This window comes from Artemia sp. Qi Xiang Cuo, chromosome 8 (assembly GCF_049724085.1).
Source record: "Artemia sp. Qi Xiang Cuo chromosome 8, ASM4972408v1, whole genome shotgun sequence".
Taxonomy (NCBI): Eukaryota; Metazoa; Arthropoda; class Branchiopoda; order Anostraca; family Artemiidae; genus Artemia; species Artemia sp. Qi Xiang Cuo.
Window position 1 is genome coordinate 34,855,770 of NC_142801.1, and position 18,858 is coordinate 34,874,627.

General features: G+C 33.6%; 1 protein-coding gene across 1 annotated transcript in view; it reads left to right on the forward strand.

Moving 5' to 3' along the window:
* Positions 1–18,858, forward strand: part of LOC148949351 (uncharacterized) — a 157,279-nt gene that overhangs the window by 133,981 nt on the left and 4,440 nt on the right. The window contains exons 9-14 of the mRNA XM_089092681.1: positions 5,780–6,395; positions 8,018–8,222; positions 10,048–10,239; positions 11,180–11,351; positions 14,288–14,492; positions 17,900–18,162. Of these exons, the coding sequence (XP_088948807.1) occupies positions 5,780–6,395; positions 8,018–8,222; positions 10,048–10,239; positions 11,180–11,351; positions 14,288–14,492; positions 17,900–18,162 (1,653 nt within the window). The remainder of the gene's footprint in view (positions 1–5,779; positions 6,396–8,017; positions 8,223–10,047; positions 10,240–11,179; positions 11,352–14,287; positions 14,493–17,899; positions 18,163–18,858) is intronic.

Consider the following 18,858-nt stretch of genomic DNA (forward strand, 5'->3'; position numbering starts at 1 on the left):
TTCTTGCAGACACCCTTTGAGACCTAAGGTGTTGATCAAGTTTTTGATTATATGACTGGGAAAGTGGTTCAAGGTTTATTTCAGGGATCACTAAAGTATCGGCTGCTCTTTTAAAAGAGCTATCTATTCTAATTAACCGGCCTTTGTGATTCAGGGGTTTGGGATTCGAACTTTAGCGTAAAGAGCAAGGTATCGACTAGGGGGCAAACTCTCTAATATACGTAATAAAACATACGAATATAGAAGTTCGTTACGTAAGTTAGTTCGTAAGTTACTTCAGAACAAAATTTCGAGAAAGCCATTTAGCGAAAAAAGAAAAATTAATATGCGAATTTTTTTAATTATTCATTTACGGTGATACAAAATCAAAGCTGCATTAATTCAAAAGCGTTCAGAAATTAAGTAAAAAAACAAATTTTTTTAACTGAAAGTAAGGAGCGACATTAAAACATAAAACGAAAAGACATTATTCCGTAAATGAAAGGGGCTGCTCCCTCCTCAGTACCTTGATCTTTACGATAAAGTTTGAATCTGTCACATAGCTTTATTTTTTAAAACAATAAAAAACGTTAGCGTAAAGAGCGAGGTATTGAGGAGGGGACAGCCCCTTTCATATACGGAATAATTTCTGTTCGTTTTAAGTTTTAATGTCGCTCCTTACTTTCAGTTAAAAAAAACTTGTTTTTTTATATTTAAACTATACAGAAGAATCAAAAGACTCGTTACCACAGAAAATAAATAGATACAATGATGTACAGGGGAAGAACCCTAAAAATTCTTTAGATAATCAAAATCAATAAATGGAAGTAAGGTTCGGCACTGCCAACAGCTACCTTAACGCTGTCAATTAATAAAAAAAAAGTTTTCGACAGAAAAGTAGACTGATATTAAAACCTCAAAGAAGAAGATTTGAAGTCATATTAAAACTCATTCCAGCTTAAAACTCATAGATGAAAATGTGTAACCAATTCAAATCTAAAGCAAACGCAAAATTGCCACAAATAACAGTGGGGTTACCATTCCCCTAAACCCTCTAAAAACCAGAATGACAATTGTGCTTTAATGGGTATGATAAATTCATATTTATTTTTCAAAATACAAAAAAAAGTAAAAAAAAGAAGAAAACCATACAAAACTAATCAAGTTTACAGGATAGAAAAGGAGTATTTATTAGACTAGTTAAATTTGTGACTTTCAATTTAATTTTTGTATTTCAAAGCAGGCTTTTTTGTCAAAATTTTCCTTTTAATTCTATGTAATTCAAAAATGATGAAAATTAATGCCTATCGTCGCGTTTCGAAAAACTATTAAACAGACCACCATTTGCTGATCCTCCAGATATACCAGACACGCCCTTTATAAGCCTAGCCACCGATAGCCAAGCACCTTCTGGTGAGGAGATACTAAAGGTGGCTAAGAAGCTGAAGTCTAGAAAGCTCCCTGAGGAAGACCAGATTATGGCTGGAATGATAAAATGCTCAGTAGCTGCATGCATAACTGTGTGAATGACGTTTTTCTTTATAATTTGAAGAACAGAAGGAATCCCTAAAGATTGGAAAAAAAGCACTCTCGTTCAAATATTCAGCTGTACCTTGTCTTCATAGACTTCGAGAAAGCTTTCGACTTGGCAGATCGCCAAACGCTTTAGAAGGTTCTCCAATACTACGGTATTCTTGATAAACTCGTACGAATCATTGAAGCCTTCTACAAAGACACAGAATGCTGCGTGAAGACAAGTGACAGGAAAATCAGTTACTTACGCATTGTGACATGAGCGAAGCAAAAAAAAAAAAAAAAAAAAAAAACAGTCTACTGTAGTTAATATATACATTTTATTACCAAGTAATTGGGGTTTCATGGGGTCGGTATCCCACATCATATCTTAGTTAGGTGTGGCCATGATTTGAAAAAACATAAGAAATTAAATAAATATAACAACTTTTTTTAAGCTAAAAGTAATGAGCTACATTGCAACTTAAAAATAACGGAAATTATCTCGTGTTTGAGTGTTTCCTCCTCCTTAACCTCTTGCTCTTTACGCTAACGTTTTACTTTTTGTCCCAATTCCTTAAGAACGACTCCGAAACACAAGGGTCGTGGAACAGAATAAGAAGATATTTAAAAGCACCAATAAACTTTCGTGTAATGACTGTGGGATAGAGGAGGGGCAGCCCCTTTCATGCAGGGAGTTATTTTTGTCTGTTTTAAGTTGTAATGTTGCTCCTTAATTTCAGTTGAAAAGCTGTTCTTTTTTAATCACCATAAAAAAGCTAATTCTTTTGATTTATGTGTTGTTATTAAAGTGAGCGTGTAACTCAATGTCCGTTTAACTCGACCCCGTTCAAATCAACCCTCGTTCAACTTAAATCCCGTTTAAATCAATCCCCATCCAACTCAACCGCAGTCGAAGTCAGCCCCATTTACCTCAACCTCCACTTCACTCAACATCCGTTCAGTTCAATCTCTTGTAGCTCAATCCCCATGCAGCCCAACTCCCATTCAACACAACCCCATTCGTTAATTTTTTTTTTTCTTTGGTTGAATACACCTAGTAGAAACATGACAATAAAATAAATTAGTACCGTTAAGTTTTTTGTTTCATTAAGTTTTTTTCTCTTACCAAATATCACGGTATCATGGTCGTTTCCTGACTGTGGGTCCTCCCCTGATGGTCCCAGATATCCCGCTGTTTTGCATCTCGTGATGCGTCATATCTTCTTTATTGACTGGTTTTCACACATTCTTGATGCGGTGAAAACCTTTCATCGAAAGATTTCAGGTGGATAACAATGGAAGGTAACATGATAATCTGATCAACATAAAAATTCTGCCATTATGAAGTGGAATTGTCATATTATATATATATATATATATATATATATATATATATATATATATATATATATATATATATATATATATATATATATATATATATATATATATATATATATATATATATATATATATATATATATATATATATATATATATATGGTACTAGTGCATGAAACGGACACTTTTATACACTGTATATGGAATGTCAAACAGGAGATTCTACATATAGCCTACCGGGACAGATACCAACTAAACAGTTGTTAGAGTGGAATTGAGTGGAACGGGTTATATGAATGTTAAAATTACAATTTGGGATTTGCAATTTGTATAATTCTTATAATTTTGTTCATAAACCCATTATAACCGGGTATATATATCTCTGGTTAGGTTACGTATTTAGTATATGGTATGCTTTACCCCCCCCCCCTAGTGTGCAAATATATAGCCCAAATTTGTTTATAAACTATTATATATTCATCCTATTTTATTTCATTAGTATTAACCAAGCTTGACTTCTTTAGCAGTATATATAAGTGTCCGTATAATGCACCAATACTATATATATATATATATATATATATATATATATATATATATATATATATATATATATATATATATATATATATATATATATATATATATATATATATATATATATATATATATATATATATATATATATATATATATATATATATATATATATATATATATATATATATATATATATATATAAAAAATATATATATATATATATATATATATATATATATATATATATATATCCTGGGGCTTTATCTGGGATCATCAGGGGGGGGGGCATTATTAGAAAAGCAATCATTATATTCGAAAAAAAACATAAAATAAAGAATCTAATAGTACTACTTTTAATTTATTGACATTTTTTTTCTTTAAATGTTAGCATGTTGTACGAACTTCCTCGTGTCTTAGCCACGCATAGAACTGTTTATCAAACTGTTTGTGGACCCAACTTGACTAGCCTAACCTGTTGGAGGGGTTTAATTGAACTTGGAATGAAGGCATGGGGGTTAAGATAAATGTGTTTGAGTAAAACGGGAGCTGTTGTATTGGGGTTGAATTAAATCTGATCAAGTTAAATGAGGGTAGAATTGCACAGGGGTTGAGTTGAATGGGGGATGAGTTAAACGGGGGTTGAGTTGAATGGAGGTTGTGTTGAACAAGGGTTGAATCGAACGGGATTGATTTAAAGGGGGAGATACATAGAAACCTATTATCGAAACTCCTTTTTTTTAAATTTTGGTTAGTATTAGCACGATTCGCTCCCTACTTACAGTTCGTTTCAACAAACAGTTTGGAAACAGCTCTAGGCGTACCTAACACACGATGAAATTTGCATCGCATATTAACATTGAACCTAAAATTTAACTGACTTTATAACCAATTACTTTGGATTCTTATCTCCGAATAATACAATCACAATCCTAAAATTGTAACTAAAATTTTTGACCTTGTGTCTGAAATACTAAATTTCCACCCTTGAAACCTGTCACAATCAGATGGGGCACTCAATGAAAAGAGGAAAGTGTAAACTGTCCTTGACGCCGGCAACGTATCTGCTCTATCTTGTGCGTGTAATGCTTTGATAACGGTAACATCTTTTTTTATGTGCTCTTATTCAGTTTAACTGTCACTGTTCTTGTCATAACTAATTTATCAGTATTAACTAATATACTGCGATCCTTTTATAACATAATAGAGTTTTCTTTTCGATTTATTAAGTCCGACAGGTTAACCATATTATTAAAGATTCATATGCCATATGGTCTATTTGCTTTCTTTTATTTTCAGAAAAATATTGCTTGTTGCATCTTGAGCGTTGAAAGACTGGTTTGATAGTTGTTAGTTTGTTTTCTCTGCTTCTTGGGCATTTTTTATGCTAGCTTATAATTACTTATTATATTCATAGTAAAAAAAGATAAATGTGTCTAAAAACAAGCAACATTACTACGATTGTATATGCACAAGCAATATTCTCTTTGTTTGAATGTATGCATTTATCAATACATGGTCATCAGCAGGGGGGGGGGTGCATTGCCCCTGGGATTGCACAAAGATTGCTCATTGTTTAAAATAAACATTGGTTTTTAAAAATTATTTATCATATCTCTCTTTCCTTAAAAATCTAAATTTGTAGTTACCTACGTTTATTTTTCGTGATAGAAAGAAAGCGTGAACAATACAAGGATACATGGAAACTTAGATAGCTGCGGGGCGGCTATAATTAACTTAAACTTCAAGGGAAGGTACATGCATGATATTCTGCTTTCCTCTTTAAGGGTCCAGGAGCCATCAGACCCCCTGAAACTTTTGTCAGCTCACCTCAGGGTAGAATAAGAAAGTGGCGAGAACCTAAGAATCGCTTTAAATGCTGGAGGGAGAAGTCGAGGCCATAAGAAACAATCATTTTTCAGAATTAAGTTCCGCTTAAAACATTTTAAAGTACATTTGTTGTTATAAGAAGTCATTGATCGGCTCTTTCATTCTCAGCAGTTCCGAGTTTAGTTCTCTTGCTAAGGTATAGATAAGGAACTCTACAGGCGTTAGACATTATTCTCAGAAATCTTTTTTGTATAGTCCCTGTCTTATCGAAAATCTCTCAGGAAAGACCAGGGTGCTCATCCAAACAAGCACACACGCTTAATTAAAAGGCCGATAAAAAGATTCGAATCTTTAAGAAGAAGTGAATCAGGACGTCACAGTTTGTCCAGATGATTATGGAAAAAAATGGCAGTGTTGCATTGGTCGAAATTAGTAGAGAAGATTGCAGGCATTTCAAATGATTGTAACACGAAGTACGTTGATGGAGTTAATGGGAAAATAGTGGTAATGGTTTGCTAAAACGGGAAGGTGATTAATAAAACAGGAAGTTTTTGGCATAAATTATTATTTTTTCTAGGTTTTTTAACAAAGAGGACAGCGATAGTCAGCGATCCAATGGAAGCAACAAGAGTCTATGCAGCAACTCTTCAAAAAGTGCAGGCTTTTCTGCCAAAACATCAATAGGACAAAAAGGCCGTCGTCCATCATCGGCCTATGATGTTGCCCGACCAAAAATCGCACCACCTCCCCCTCCCACGAATCCTGTACAAAAAACAAACTCAGATGATCGGAATTACCAAGTAACAGTTCAAGAGGTTGAAAAAAGCATATCAGTTTTGAAGAAATTAGAAAACAAGGAATCACAAATTTCTAAAGTTTTGCCACCACCACCTCCAGTAAGAGAAGAGAGTATCTCAGCCTTGCCGCATCCATGCACCAAGTCGGAGCTAAAAGATTTTTGTTTCGAGGACCCTCCTGATTACTCCCCTCCTCCTGTCCCAAGTACAGGTACAACGGAATTTGACGAAAATGACCTAGCTGTCTCTATTGAAGAAGAATTAAAAGCCAGAGGGTCGGAAGAGTATGGTAATAACCATGAAAGCTCTTCAGATTACGAAGACGAAGATGATTATAAAAAGAGTCAATTTTCTTCAGAGCCACTGTACCAGTTCTACACGGCTGGCATCCTTGATGTAAGTCTTTCATGCAATGCTTCAATTTGTATTAATAGAGTTCTAATCTTGGTCAAAACATGTCAATAAAGATTTTGATTTCATTATAGAAAATATATTCTGTTCGTCGTAAAATAGGAGTAAGTAAGGACGCTTCGTAAATAAATAAGTAACATAAATTGTCGCCGTGCTTTCAGCAACACTTGTCTACTATTTTTAAATAGTGGTAATTTTTTCACTAGTTTCAAAACTATTCTTTGAAATAGTAATGCAGAAAAATTTGGAAAAGCATATCTAATATTGTGCTGTACTAGAAAAAAGGATAATTGAAATTCACCGTATTAATACATTTCAACGCAGAAAAATAAAATAAAAATTCACTGTGATGGTAAAAATTAGAAATAAACAAGGTAATGCTGAAAAATTGAAATCTAAAAAAAAGAAAAAATATCATAAGACCTCAACGATAACAACATTAAGTAAAGTGTCAAATATTTATGAAAATCCCTTAACAAGGAAGTCAGTTTTTTTTTTAGCTTTTACTTACTGTCTTAAGCTAGTCTGATTTTTCAACGTGCTGAAAAAGGCGTTTCAGCTTTGGATTTTCAGGCTGTTGAATGGACTTTCAAGCAATCATTCCAACGGGAAAAATGCGATGTTATCATCAGGATTGTTCAGTTACTAAAATTGTCCACTGACAAGGAAAAAAAATATATATAAAAAATAGAATCACTGGTAGATAAAAACCAAAGAAGCCTATTAGCCTTGATTAATTTGATATGGTTATACTTTTGAAAGATTCATCCATGGCTGACCGCCGTTTAGACTGCCGAGAGAAATAATAAATCTTGTCGATGGTTTCAGCTGCAAAGAGACTTGTCTCAACTTGCTGGTTGGGTGTCCTATATTTGCTTATTTTGACTCATCAATGTCTCTGTTAAGCCATGACTATTCTTGAAAATCTCTAAAATATCTCGCTTTTTGTTTTCTGTATCGATTTTCATGGTTTGAGAAAGATAAAAACATGGTAGTTGACGCCGTCGTTAAGTTTTCTTTTCATCGAAGTTTTACTGACTAAGCACTTACAAAATTGATAGGAGAGTGGAAGGTTTGGCTTTTTGGAGCTACTACATATAGCTGATCTATTTTATAATTTTTTGGTATTAGGGTAAATCATTTTGTACCTTCTTTAGATGTCTTAGGTTAACTCTTTGTTCCGAATTGTTTTTTTTTAAACCTATGTTTCGATTTCCTTGAAGACACCAAAGGCATACCATTATCTGCTCGTATATGCCTCATATTGGAATAAAATGTTCATTTTTGAGAAGAATAACTGGAGAAAAAAAAAACTTTCTGTTGATCCGAAATTGAATAACCCGCAAAAAAGATGTCAATACAAATAAGTAAGTTCTTATTACATCAAAGCAAATAAGCAGACATTTTGTAAAAATTCGTCACGTCCTTTATAAATATTTAACAGATTCGCAAAAAAAAGAAAGCAACAGTATTTATTTGCCACGGCTTGAAAAACTGCGTTAAGGTTTTATTAAATTATTTCAAAAATTTGACATTGAAGGAAAGCATGAGAAAACAGCACGGTTGTCAAAGATATGCACTTCATGCTTTTCTTTGGTTTCTTTTAGAGAACTATTCTTGATGAAGAAGATTCCGAAGAAGATGACTATGAAGTAATTCATCCAGTAGAAGAAATTACTGAAAAGACAACATCTTGTGAAGGTGAAAAATGTGGGAAACAACCGTCTGCTATGGAGTTAGCTGAACCATCTGCCGATGGTGGCCGAACTTTGTGGTGTCAACTTCCAGCCATAACAAAAAGTGGAATACTAAGTAAGCACGATATCATTGTATTATTCACTAAGATTCTGCTGTACAAAGCATAACAGACTTATCTAATTTTATCATTTATTCGTATTTTTTTTTTTTGTCAGAAATGATGGGGAATCGAATGATCTTAATCCTGGAAAAGTGGAATGGACTGTGAATTTTCCGAGTCACAAAGTAACATATTAACAGATGTCTTAATTACCCAAATTGTGGGCTTCCTAAAATTTGTCTAGTATGCATAACAAACTATTATATTAGAAAGTTCAGGAATTCTTCAGTGTTTCTGAAAAATTGTGTTACTCGCTGAAAATAATGTAGGAGTCTGACCTAACGTCCTGTTATATGAAGTCTCATTGTAACTTTATAATAAGGAAAATGTGAAAAAATCAGGGAATTTTTTCTAATATTGCGCAGAGAGCGTGAGACCAAAAGACTGCCTCCTCCTGCCTACGTGTCATTTTCGTAGTTTTAAAAATTAATTCGTTTAATACTTTAAAATCTGTTTGACAGTTTATAAATGTATTAATTAGGCGCTTTATGCTTCTTATAACTGAACGAAGTTCGTGGGTCCTATGGGATTAGAAATTATTAAAATAGAGACAAAATCAATCTTCTATATCATGAAAATATACGAGTAGTTTTGCATTCTTGGAGCGGCAGCAACTTTTAATCAACTAACAAATTACAAACAACACTAAACAAGAAAGGAACATCCAGGAAATATGTAAACAGATAAAAAAAAAATACAAAATGGCACTGTAGAATTCTTTATTTTAGACATCTTTGGTCATAGTCCGTTGACTATAGGCAAAGTGGTCTAAAAAGAATTTAAAAGGAATTTGGAAAACTGAAAAGGGTTTTGGACTGAAAGCTCTTTCTGCTAATCAACAATGAAAACGATTGGTTTATCTTTCCTTAAAGGACAAAGACTAACATAATACATACATAACAGATGAAAATGAAGAGTCAGACTTCATGCTTTACCTTCTAATTGCTAGCTGTAGATTTTGAAAACTGACCGATGTTATTAAGAATTCTAACGTCATAGTGATCAGTTCGATGCCATAAAAAGTAACGAAAAAACTAAGAAGCAAGCAAACTCACAAAAACTGTAGTAAACCAAGACTAAGACGTAAAAAACAGAGATTTGAAGCACTTCTGCGCTTTGCAATTAACCTGTTGGACAGTTATTGATATGAGTGCTTAGAAGCGCAAATTAACCCACTTGTCATTGTTTTCATGGCCAGAGTAGAAAAAACCCTTACCTGTAGTTCATATGTTAGGTGCGGGTTGCTATGAATCAAAGTGAAAAATGATCCAGGCGAGAAGCTCTAATGTTCTGTGGACATTTAGCTATAACTATGTGAAGCATCCCAGCTTCAATTGTTGATCTGTAAAAGAAAAGGAGTGCGGCTTTTCGTCCAGTTAAAAAGTTGTACTGCTACATGAATAAAACTCTCAGCAATGGATCTACGGCCTAACCTAGAACCAGTAAAGGTAGTCTATTTTTACCTTGCTACTCCCCCTTTTTCTGCCCACAAAAATACCGATTTATTATCATCCAGTTCAAACAGATTACGTGATAGGTATTTCAGTAATGAATCTACAGCCCAAGTCGGTATCTGAGAGGGTAATTTCAAGCCCATGGCAGGTAGGGAAGTGGGGCTTTGGCGTTCCCCCAAAATTAAGGTTTTTTTCACACAAATCATTATACAACGTAAATAATACTCTTTCTTTGTGAGAAGCCGATTTAGCAAAAAGACATTACTCTCTATGCCTGTCTGCTAATCTACAACACAGAAAAAATGTCAATGTATCTCTATTTCAGGTCAATTGTCTATTCAAGCAAAGAAAAAACAGGAAGCGATGTTTGAAGTCATAACATCAGAAGCATCCTACCTGAGGTCGCTGAATATCCTTGTTAAACATTTCATGAGCTGCCCTGAATTTAATTATGATTCTGCCCAGTCTGTTCTTTCAAAACGAGACAAACACCTCTTGTTCTCTGACCTTCTTCCGGGTAACTTATTTTAAATCTAACAAGCTTACTGTTTTTCTCAAACTTCTGTAGTAGGATTAGATCAGTCGCAACTCTCCCTAGTTAACTTCTATAGAAAATAGAAATGGATAGTTTTGTCGAATTGTATTGTCCCTTCCCAAGTATTATTTTCAAACCGAAGAATAGGAAAGTACAACTCCAGTCATTTATTTTTCTTTTGGTTTTATTTAACAAAAGCACCTATTTCAGAAAAAATGAAAATTTGTTTGCTAACACAATTATTTGTTGTATCACTTAACTCCAGAATTTTTTCAAGCCAAAAAGCAATAGAAAGTGCAGGCTACTATCATAAATATTCTGCCAGATCATGCTGCTTGGTCCAGTTTTGTCATATATTATGTGTCATAAACCAGTTTTGTCAAATATCGTCTTAACAGTTTTGTTATGGCATCATGTTTGATGAATGACGAAGACTTTACGTGATGTTTATGGCTAAAATTTTTGTTGATCCTATTTTTGCAGAACGGATTTGCGAATGAGAGGGGAACTAAAATTATAGACTTTAATGTAATTGTTGTGAGATGTAAGAACTTTTTTCAATAGGTTCCTGGTAATCTAGCGGCTCTCTCCTTGATTCTATCTATACTCATGCCTCTCATTGTCTTCAACGAGTTCCTTTAATATCATTTTTTGCAGTTTCGACGACTCAACTTCTCTAAATCTGTTTGTTTGACTGTTTGTGTCATTGTTCATTGACACATTCTGTCATTGCAACTTAATTAAATTTAATTTAATTTAATAATTTATTTAATTTCAAGTAGAATTTTATTCGTAAGTATGATCTTTTCATTGATAGGGGTGGGGGGGTCTAACTGTATGAAAGTTATCTGTTATATCTTGTTAGCCATTTAAATAATCAACTAGTATTCGTTTAAACTTAATATTTCACCTTCCTTTTCAGTTCTTCAATGTTCAGAGCGGTTTTTAGCAGACTTAGAAAGAAGATGGCAGGAGAACATAGTTATTAGTGATATCTGTGATATAATTCTTAGTCATGCTGAAAAGCATTTTGATGTGTATATTAAATATTGCAGTCATCAACTGTATCAGGAAAGAACTCTAAAAGAACTAAAGTAAGTATAATTTCTATGTGATTTCTAATTTAGGTCATCCAAAAGTCACACAAGTTCATCAGTAAAACAAAAGACATTGATTAATTTCTAAAAAGCTACATTTGTTTTTAAAGGTGTTGACCTATTATAATTTCATGCAAAGTGAAAGGCCTGTCAAACATCTATCAAGTGTGTGGCCAATTTTGAAGTTTTCCGGTGACTCGGCATTTTGTTGGACGTGCTTTGCAATTAGATTTTGAATGTTCTTTCTTTTGTCGTTAGTTAAACGTAGTCGATCTAAAAAACGTATCTTTTATCGATTTGCTGAGCATGTAGTGAAGTGTTCATCTAACCTAAACAATCATGAGACTTACATGAGTTTCATGACCACAGCATAAGTATATACGAACAGTAGCGTACTTCTACACTCTCCATTAAAGGTTTTAGAAACACATCAATCTAGAATTCTCTTCATGACTCTGCCTCTACGCGCACGCGCAATGGAGAAATATGTAGCGCAATACATATGCTGGGATTTAACTGAATGCCAAGAAGCAACTGAAACTATTGCTGTGAAGTATTGGGAATTTCCCAGTCAGCGCGCCATGATGTGTGTCCTTTTTGGACAAGCTTTCCGCTACTGTTCGTACATATATATTTATGCGGTGATCATGGCTCATTTCAACCCATTGCACTTTAAAAAAAAAAAATGAAATCAAATACTTCCAAATTTTCACCAAAATTCAATACCAAATTTTGTGTTTGAAACTTGTGACTAAACTGAATAACAAATTTATATGCAGCTAGAGAAAGAAAAAAGTTGTAAAAGCTCCTAGAAATTGTTTACGTTTAAAAATCCCATTAATGTTACATGAATTTGAGAAAATTGAAGATTATAACTAGTCATATATATTGCCTATAACGGTATTGCGAAAATACTAAAATGCATTTACTTTTTCAATACTTCTTAAATGTTTTAGAAGTATTAGGTGAAAATTATTAACTTTAAATATGATTTGTTTGTGGAATGTTTTTCTGATAGCATCTAGTTACGCTCTCAGAAGAGATTTTTTATGTGATTCAGCTCTTCATAATTGAAACTAGCGGCGATACTGACAAATCAATCACATTAAAAGTTTCGTTTTTGGACTAGTTTTGTCAGTTTTGGAAAAGTTCAGTTCAGTTTAACAACAAGAACAGAAAGCTTGTAAATGTAGAGATAAAACCTTGTGTCATGGATCTTTTTGAAAATATAACGCAGTGATTCCCCTACCCATGAAAAAGTCCCCTGGCTATTGATAGATTTGGTTTCTTTGTTTTGAATCAGAATTCTAGATGAGATATTCGAGATCACCCGAATTGATCTGGTGATCAAGGGGAAAGGATCGATAAATCCTTTTATCAGAAGATCTATAAGAAAAGGTTGACAAATGTTAATATAACCTGGGGAAAGAAAGAGCTAGGGATCTACTTTTACCTTTTTGGGTCTTAACCTGATCCGACTTCTCTGCGGTGATGGAGGTTCTTAATTTCTTGTCATCGGGACATCAACTAGAATAGGTTGTTACATCTCAACAGGATGTACTAAAATATGGTGTCCATGTGCCTTTCGGGTCTTAAGACACAATGTAACCCATTCTGGGACAGGGACGGACACTAAGTTCCACCACGAGGTAATCTATTTCTAACAATAGCCCTCAGTCTCCCTGTCGACGTGAGGTAATCGTAAAGGGAAAAAAACAAGGGAGGCTAAGATCTTCAAAAAAAAACAATAAAATTACGAGGCTTATTATATCCTATTATGTGAAGATGACCAGTGGTTCAATAAAATGAATGTAGTCAAAAAGGCCATGGAGCCTTTGTGGGGATTGTTGAGTTTGTTTATTGAATATTTTATTTTATTTGCTCGAAATATAGTTATCAATTTGTCTATGTAGTAAAATAATATGTGCGGGTTTGCTTTTTTTGGGTGGTATATGTCAACATGCATGCACCATCCGCATGTGTTGAAACCGTTTTTTGAATCAGTGGCGGCATTTTCACTGATCCAAGGAGCCTTTCATGGCTGCACATTTAGAATGATTTTGCCATTAAAGTTATGTGCTTAGTGAATGGAAAAATAGTTGGGTATTGACAGTAATTAGGGATTTGAATATTCAAATATTCTGTGAAAGAATCTACAGCTTTAAATTAATCCATTTGGAAGCATTAATAAAGACTATTTAAACACAGTTTCTGTGGAATGCTTAATATTCTTATTTAAATAATCGGTTTTGGGATTTTTGTAGCCATATCATATGCTAATATCAAAAGTTTGTGTATTTACAGGTTTCTTTCAATTCGTAAACTTCTAAGCTACCTTGCTCACAGTCTAGTCGAATCATATTCTGTAGCTCAAAGTTCATAATATCACTCACAGTTGGTATACCTTAGCTGTTAAAATTTCATGCTTAGAAGCTTCATGCTTCTTGGTAGATAAAGAAATTGTCTAGAACAATTTTTTGTTTATTGATACCATAAACAAGATCTAGGCATTGGTGCTACGATATAGATAGAAAAAGGAAATGAGTCCAGGAACAGAATCTCACTGTTTGGTTTCATTCATTTCACTATTTGTTAACAGAAATACTATTTTAGATATATAGCATTAATCTGTGTTAATGGTCAACCTCAACTGCAAAATTTTGCAAAATCTGGCCTCCATAATATTCATTTTTATATCTCGATGGGTACTACAGTGTTTTAGGTTGAACCATACATTTAGGTATTTGAAGAGAAAGCCTGATGATTTGGTATGGATAATCTCACAGGATTCCAAGCCCCCTAACACTAACAAAATAATAAGCCAGAAGAATGGTTGTTTGATGGTGTCTTTATCATTTTCAGCTTGTTTTTAGCTTTATTACTTTCCTTTAGTCATTAATTTTCATAAAAAAGATGTGTATATTTATTTTTAGGGGATCCAACGTAGCGTTCACAGAGGTACTTCGACGATTGGAGTCAAGTCCTGCATGTCAGAACCTTTCAATGCACTCATTTCTAATGTTACCAATGCAAAGGATAACAAGATTACCTCTTCTAGTTGACGCTATCTACCGGAGGATAGATTTTACTTGTCCACAATTCGAAACATGTAAAATGGCCCTTGCAACTTTAAACAAGGCAAGCCTAGTCCTCTTATTTTTATCAAATGGTCTTTTTATGCTTCCTAAATATGTTTATTTTGTAATTGTCTAGAGACCAAAAGAGTTTTTGGGGAGTAGGTCGGTGGAATGTCCTTCCATCTTTTGCAGGCATGTATGTAATAATTAAGAATGTAATACTTAAGATTTGCCAAATAATGACTTGTCGGTATTGCCGAGTCGAGGGGCTTTACAAACAAACAACTTTTCCAATAAGCACTTTGCCGACTAGATTTCATCGAAAAAATATTGTTTAGTGGGATTCTTCACCAAATAAAGCTCTCCTTGTATTGCTAAGTTGTAACTTAAAAATACGGACCGTTTTAAGAATAAATAAAAAAAATGTGTCTTTTCAAATCAAAGTCCCCTAATCTCCCCCCTCTTACCCGAAAGTTGTATAATGCTTTACTGAAAGCATTTATGTGTGCGAAAATATAGTTAACTGGCAATTTCATGTGTTTTATGTACCAATAGCGTTTTCAAACGTTTGAACTGAAATTTGTATTTTTATCTTTTTTTTTTGCAAATTCGCATCATTAAATTCTTTCAGGCATTGCGAAAAACGTTTTCTATCCCATTCCTATTACCTTGTGTTTGAGCATTCTTTTTTAAGCATTGCCGGCAAAAAGCCAAACTTTAGCGTAAAAATTAGGGGGTTGAGTAGGAGGCAGTCAACATCATATGCGAAATAATTTCTGTTTATTATGACTTACTGTCGCTGTTTACTTTCATGTCAAAACTCTTTATATATTTTTTTAATTTCTCTTTTTTTTAGTACCAGAGTTTGAATTATGAGAGGGACTACTTCCCCCTCAAACCCGACTTTTTACGTTAAAATGCAACTTTTACAGAAAATACTTCGAAAAAAGAGTTCACTTAGTGTATTTGCCTTTCGAAATTAACTTTAATTTTTCAGGTAAAGTACTTTCTCTGCAATAAAAGAGTAAGTGTTGCCCCCCTCCCAACATCCACACTGAACGTTTCATTCTGTTTGCAACCATAGATAAATTCTTCCGGACGAGAGGAGGTCAGATGTTACATGTGTAATCATGTGAAGTACATATCGTAGGAAGTTTGAAAACGTGGGCCTAAAACGATCTGTGGGACATCATATGCCCATTTCCATATAAAAGAATCTTGATTCCACTTGGATTCCATTCTCAATTCCCTCTGATTGACAGTCTACAACTATGCAATACTGTATAGCCATTAGTTTTATAGTATGAATTGTCTGTAATAATGGCTCATTTTGTAAGTACTGCTTGTAATTTTTTTAGGATTTACTACGACACATGGTCGTTCCAATGAGCCCTCTTTCAAGCCCTCCTCCATTGCCAGTTCATTACGGTCCTCCCAAGGTAAATAAAAAAAACGCATGTACGACCTTCCTTCTCTTTAAATGTAAGAAATTTTATATTTTTTTTATGGTGAGTTCTTAAACACGTTGAATTCCATTCTCTAATTTTCATCAAGATCATCCCCGTATTTGAGGTTGTTAACCCTCAAAATTAAAATTAATAAATTTTAAAATTAATGAAATCAAAATTAATGAAAACTCACTGGGAGTTGGGAAATTTGAAAATAAAAATTTGCTTTTGAGACTTCAGGCTCCCCTCGCCCCCCCCCCAGAAAAATGAAGACGGAAAGATCCACTGATCCCCCTCCATAATGGCTTAAAAATTCTCTAAAATTTTTCGGTTAATGGCCTTTTGGCCCTTTGTGTCGAAATTGTTGTTTTGCGCCATAAATTTGCAGAAAACGCCGTCTTGCTATGGTGCAATATCTTTTGCTACCCAAAAGTGACACCAGGACTTTCAACTTCCTATTAAATGAGAACATTCTTGATATTCTTGGACCATTGGCATGAACTGTTCGACTGGAATAGGATTATTTAAAATAAATCAAAGCTTTTGAGAATTCTTTGAAATTGACCAAAGAATTCAGCTGTCAGCAGGATGAGATTGAAGAGAACTGTTTCCAGTGTTCTGGAAATAGTTTTATATTAGCTATGTTAAATATTATTAAATATATTAGAGTCCGAAGCAGTTGTTATGGTAGTTCGGCTTACTTTTCTGATGATAGTATAACGTTTATAATAGGATTCTTTTTTCTTTGAATTATATGCAAACTAACAAATTATTTGTTTAAACCAGGGGTGGCCAACCCAAATTATCTTGCGGGCCACTTTGGAAATCCATCATAACTCTGCGGGCCGCATATAAAATTATATATACTCGTATTATATTTAGATCAATTATAGATATTTTTTGGAGTAAAAAATTGAAAAATAATGAATTTTCATTGATTATGTTTACTATTATTTTAACATATAAACATAGATAATAAAATAACAATAATGATACTAAGTAAACATTGTAAAAAATATATAATACTAAAAAAAATAACGAAATAAAAAAATAGAATCACAGAAAATATTTATTTCATTAGTGTGATATTTGTTTCTCCCAATTTCACTTAACTTTTGTAAGTCGATCTCAATTTGGTTATTTGCACATCGTGATTGGTGTTTAAGGTTAGCGTCCGTTATGTTTTTGCGTCTTTTGTGTTTGGTCAATTTCATTTTAGAAAAAAAATTACTCGCAGGTGTGAGTTGAACCAAAAGTGCTGACAACTTTTTGTGCCAAATTTCTGTAATTGGATAATTTTTCTTTTGTGACGTAAATGTTAAAAAAGAAATCTATTTTTGATTCTGAATTTTCAAACACGTGTTTTAATTCCTTATTGCACTGTACTGCAATACGTTATCCGTTTATATGTTTACGGCGGGCCGCATGCGGCCCGTGTGCCGCGGGTTGGCCACCCTGGCTTAGATATACTATTTACGTTAATAAACAGTATATAATGAAAATAAAGTTTCAAAACGCGAAAATATTGGACACCAGCATTTCCAAAATAGCTTACCTACATTCCACTGCGTTTTGATCGATAAGATTGGTTAGGATTAAAATTCTTGCCCCAGCTCAAACAACCGACTATCTGTCAAAACTTTTCAAATGGGGACTTGTGATGTAGAAATGGAAATTTTTGGAAATATAATAATTGTGACTATGTTAAAAGTGCCCAATGATGACGCGTTTTGAAATAATAGATTTTTCATTTTCAAAATTTCAAAAGACTTTTTAAGAATAAGTATATATTGCTATATTTTTTTTTTCAGATAAAGTAGATTCTAAATCAATGTGCTGTGGATAACATCAGTTTTGTGCAAAAAAGGGTAGTTTTTTTTATAAAAGTGGTAGACTTACGGTTTGCCGAATTTCACATGTTGAATTCAACATTCCCTGAATCGTTTTGGAGTAAAATATTGTTAGAAATAAGAATTTGTTGAGTGTCTTCCTATTCGTTTAATTTCTCTAATATCTTCAGATCGTTCAAGAATGTAATGAAGGTGCCCGCAAAATGGAACGCTATGAGGAAATGCTTTCAATATCAAGACAACTTGAATTTAAAGAAGTCAAAGCAATACCACTGATATCATCTACAAGATGGTTGGTGAAACGAGGGGAATTTCTTCGTTTCTCTTGGAAAGAAGGAGCTGAAACCAAATTAACATTTGGAAGAAAGATCAATAAAACAACAGTAAATTTGTTCTTGTTTACGGATTTGCTGCTAATAGCAAAAAAGAAAGGGTAAGCTATTGTTTTTATTTGAAAGAAAACACTTCTAAAATAAATTAGCGGGAAAAAGAGCTCGCTAATGTATCAGGGGAAAATACATTTGATTATAACTTCCCATATGAACAACTGTGTTTAAAAGGGGATTTCAAATTTTTAACAAGGAGTAATTTGACAAAACTAGTCGAAGCTTGTTTTTGGGACCGTTTCCACATTATTGTGGCACTGCTAAGCCTTTGCGTTTCTCTAGCATATTTTTGAAGTGATAAGTAGTTCATTTTAAGTGTTTCCCATCGTTTTATTTTTTGATGTTGATTAACCACAACTCCTCTCTAGTTTTTCTATGTTTAAAGGATCTTCGTATTGAGGTTGAGATATGCGCTAAGAGTGTGAAAATCAGAATTTTTAAAGTTTGGCTGAGTGTTTCTACGAAACATTCCCTTTTTGTTTCTGAGTGCTGCGACTGGAAACCTGTCATGAGGATTCTTTGACTCTTCCTCCATAAAAAGTAGAATAAAATTTGTCTGAAATTCATTGAAGATAAGGACCATGAGTCCATGATTCAATACTTGAATTTTTGGATTTAATCTAAGACCGATGCTCAGCCGGCAACCATGCGCTACACATATACCAACAATATTTTTTCATTTTCACATGGGGTCCCAATCTAGCCCATATTTGCCGCTTCCATCATACAAGCCCAATTTTTTG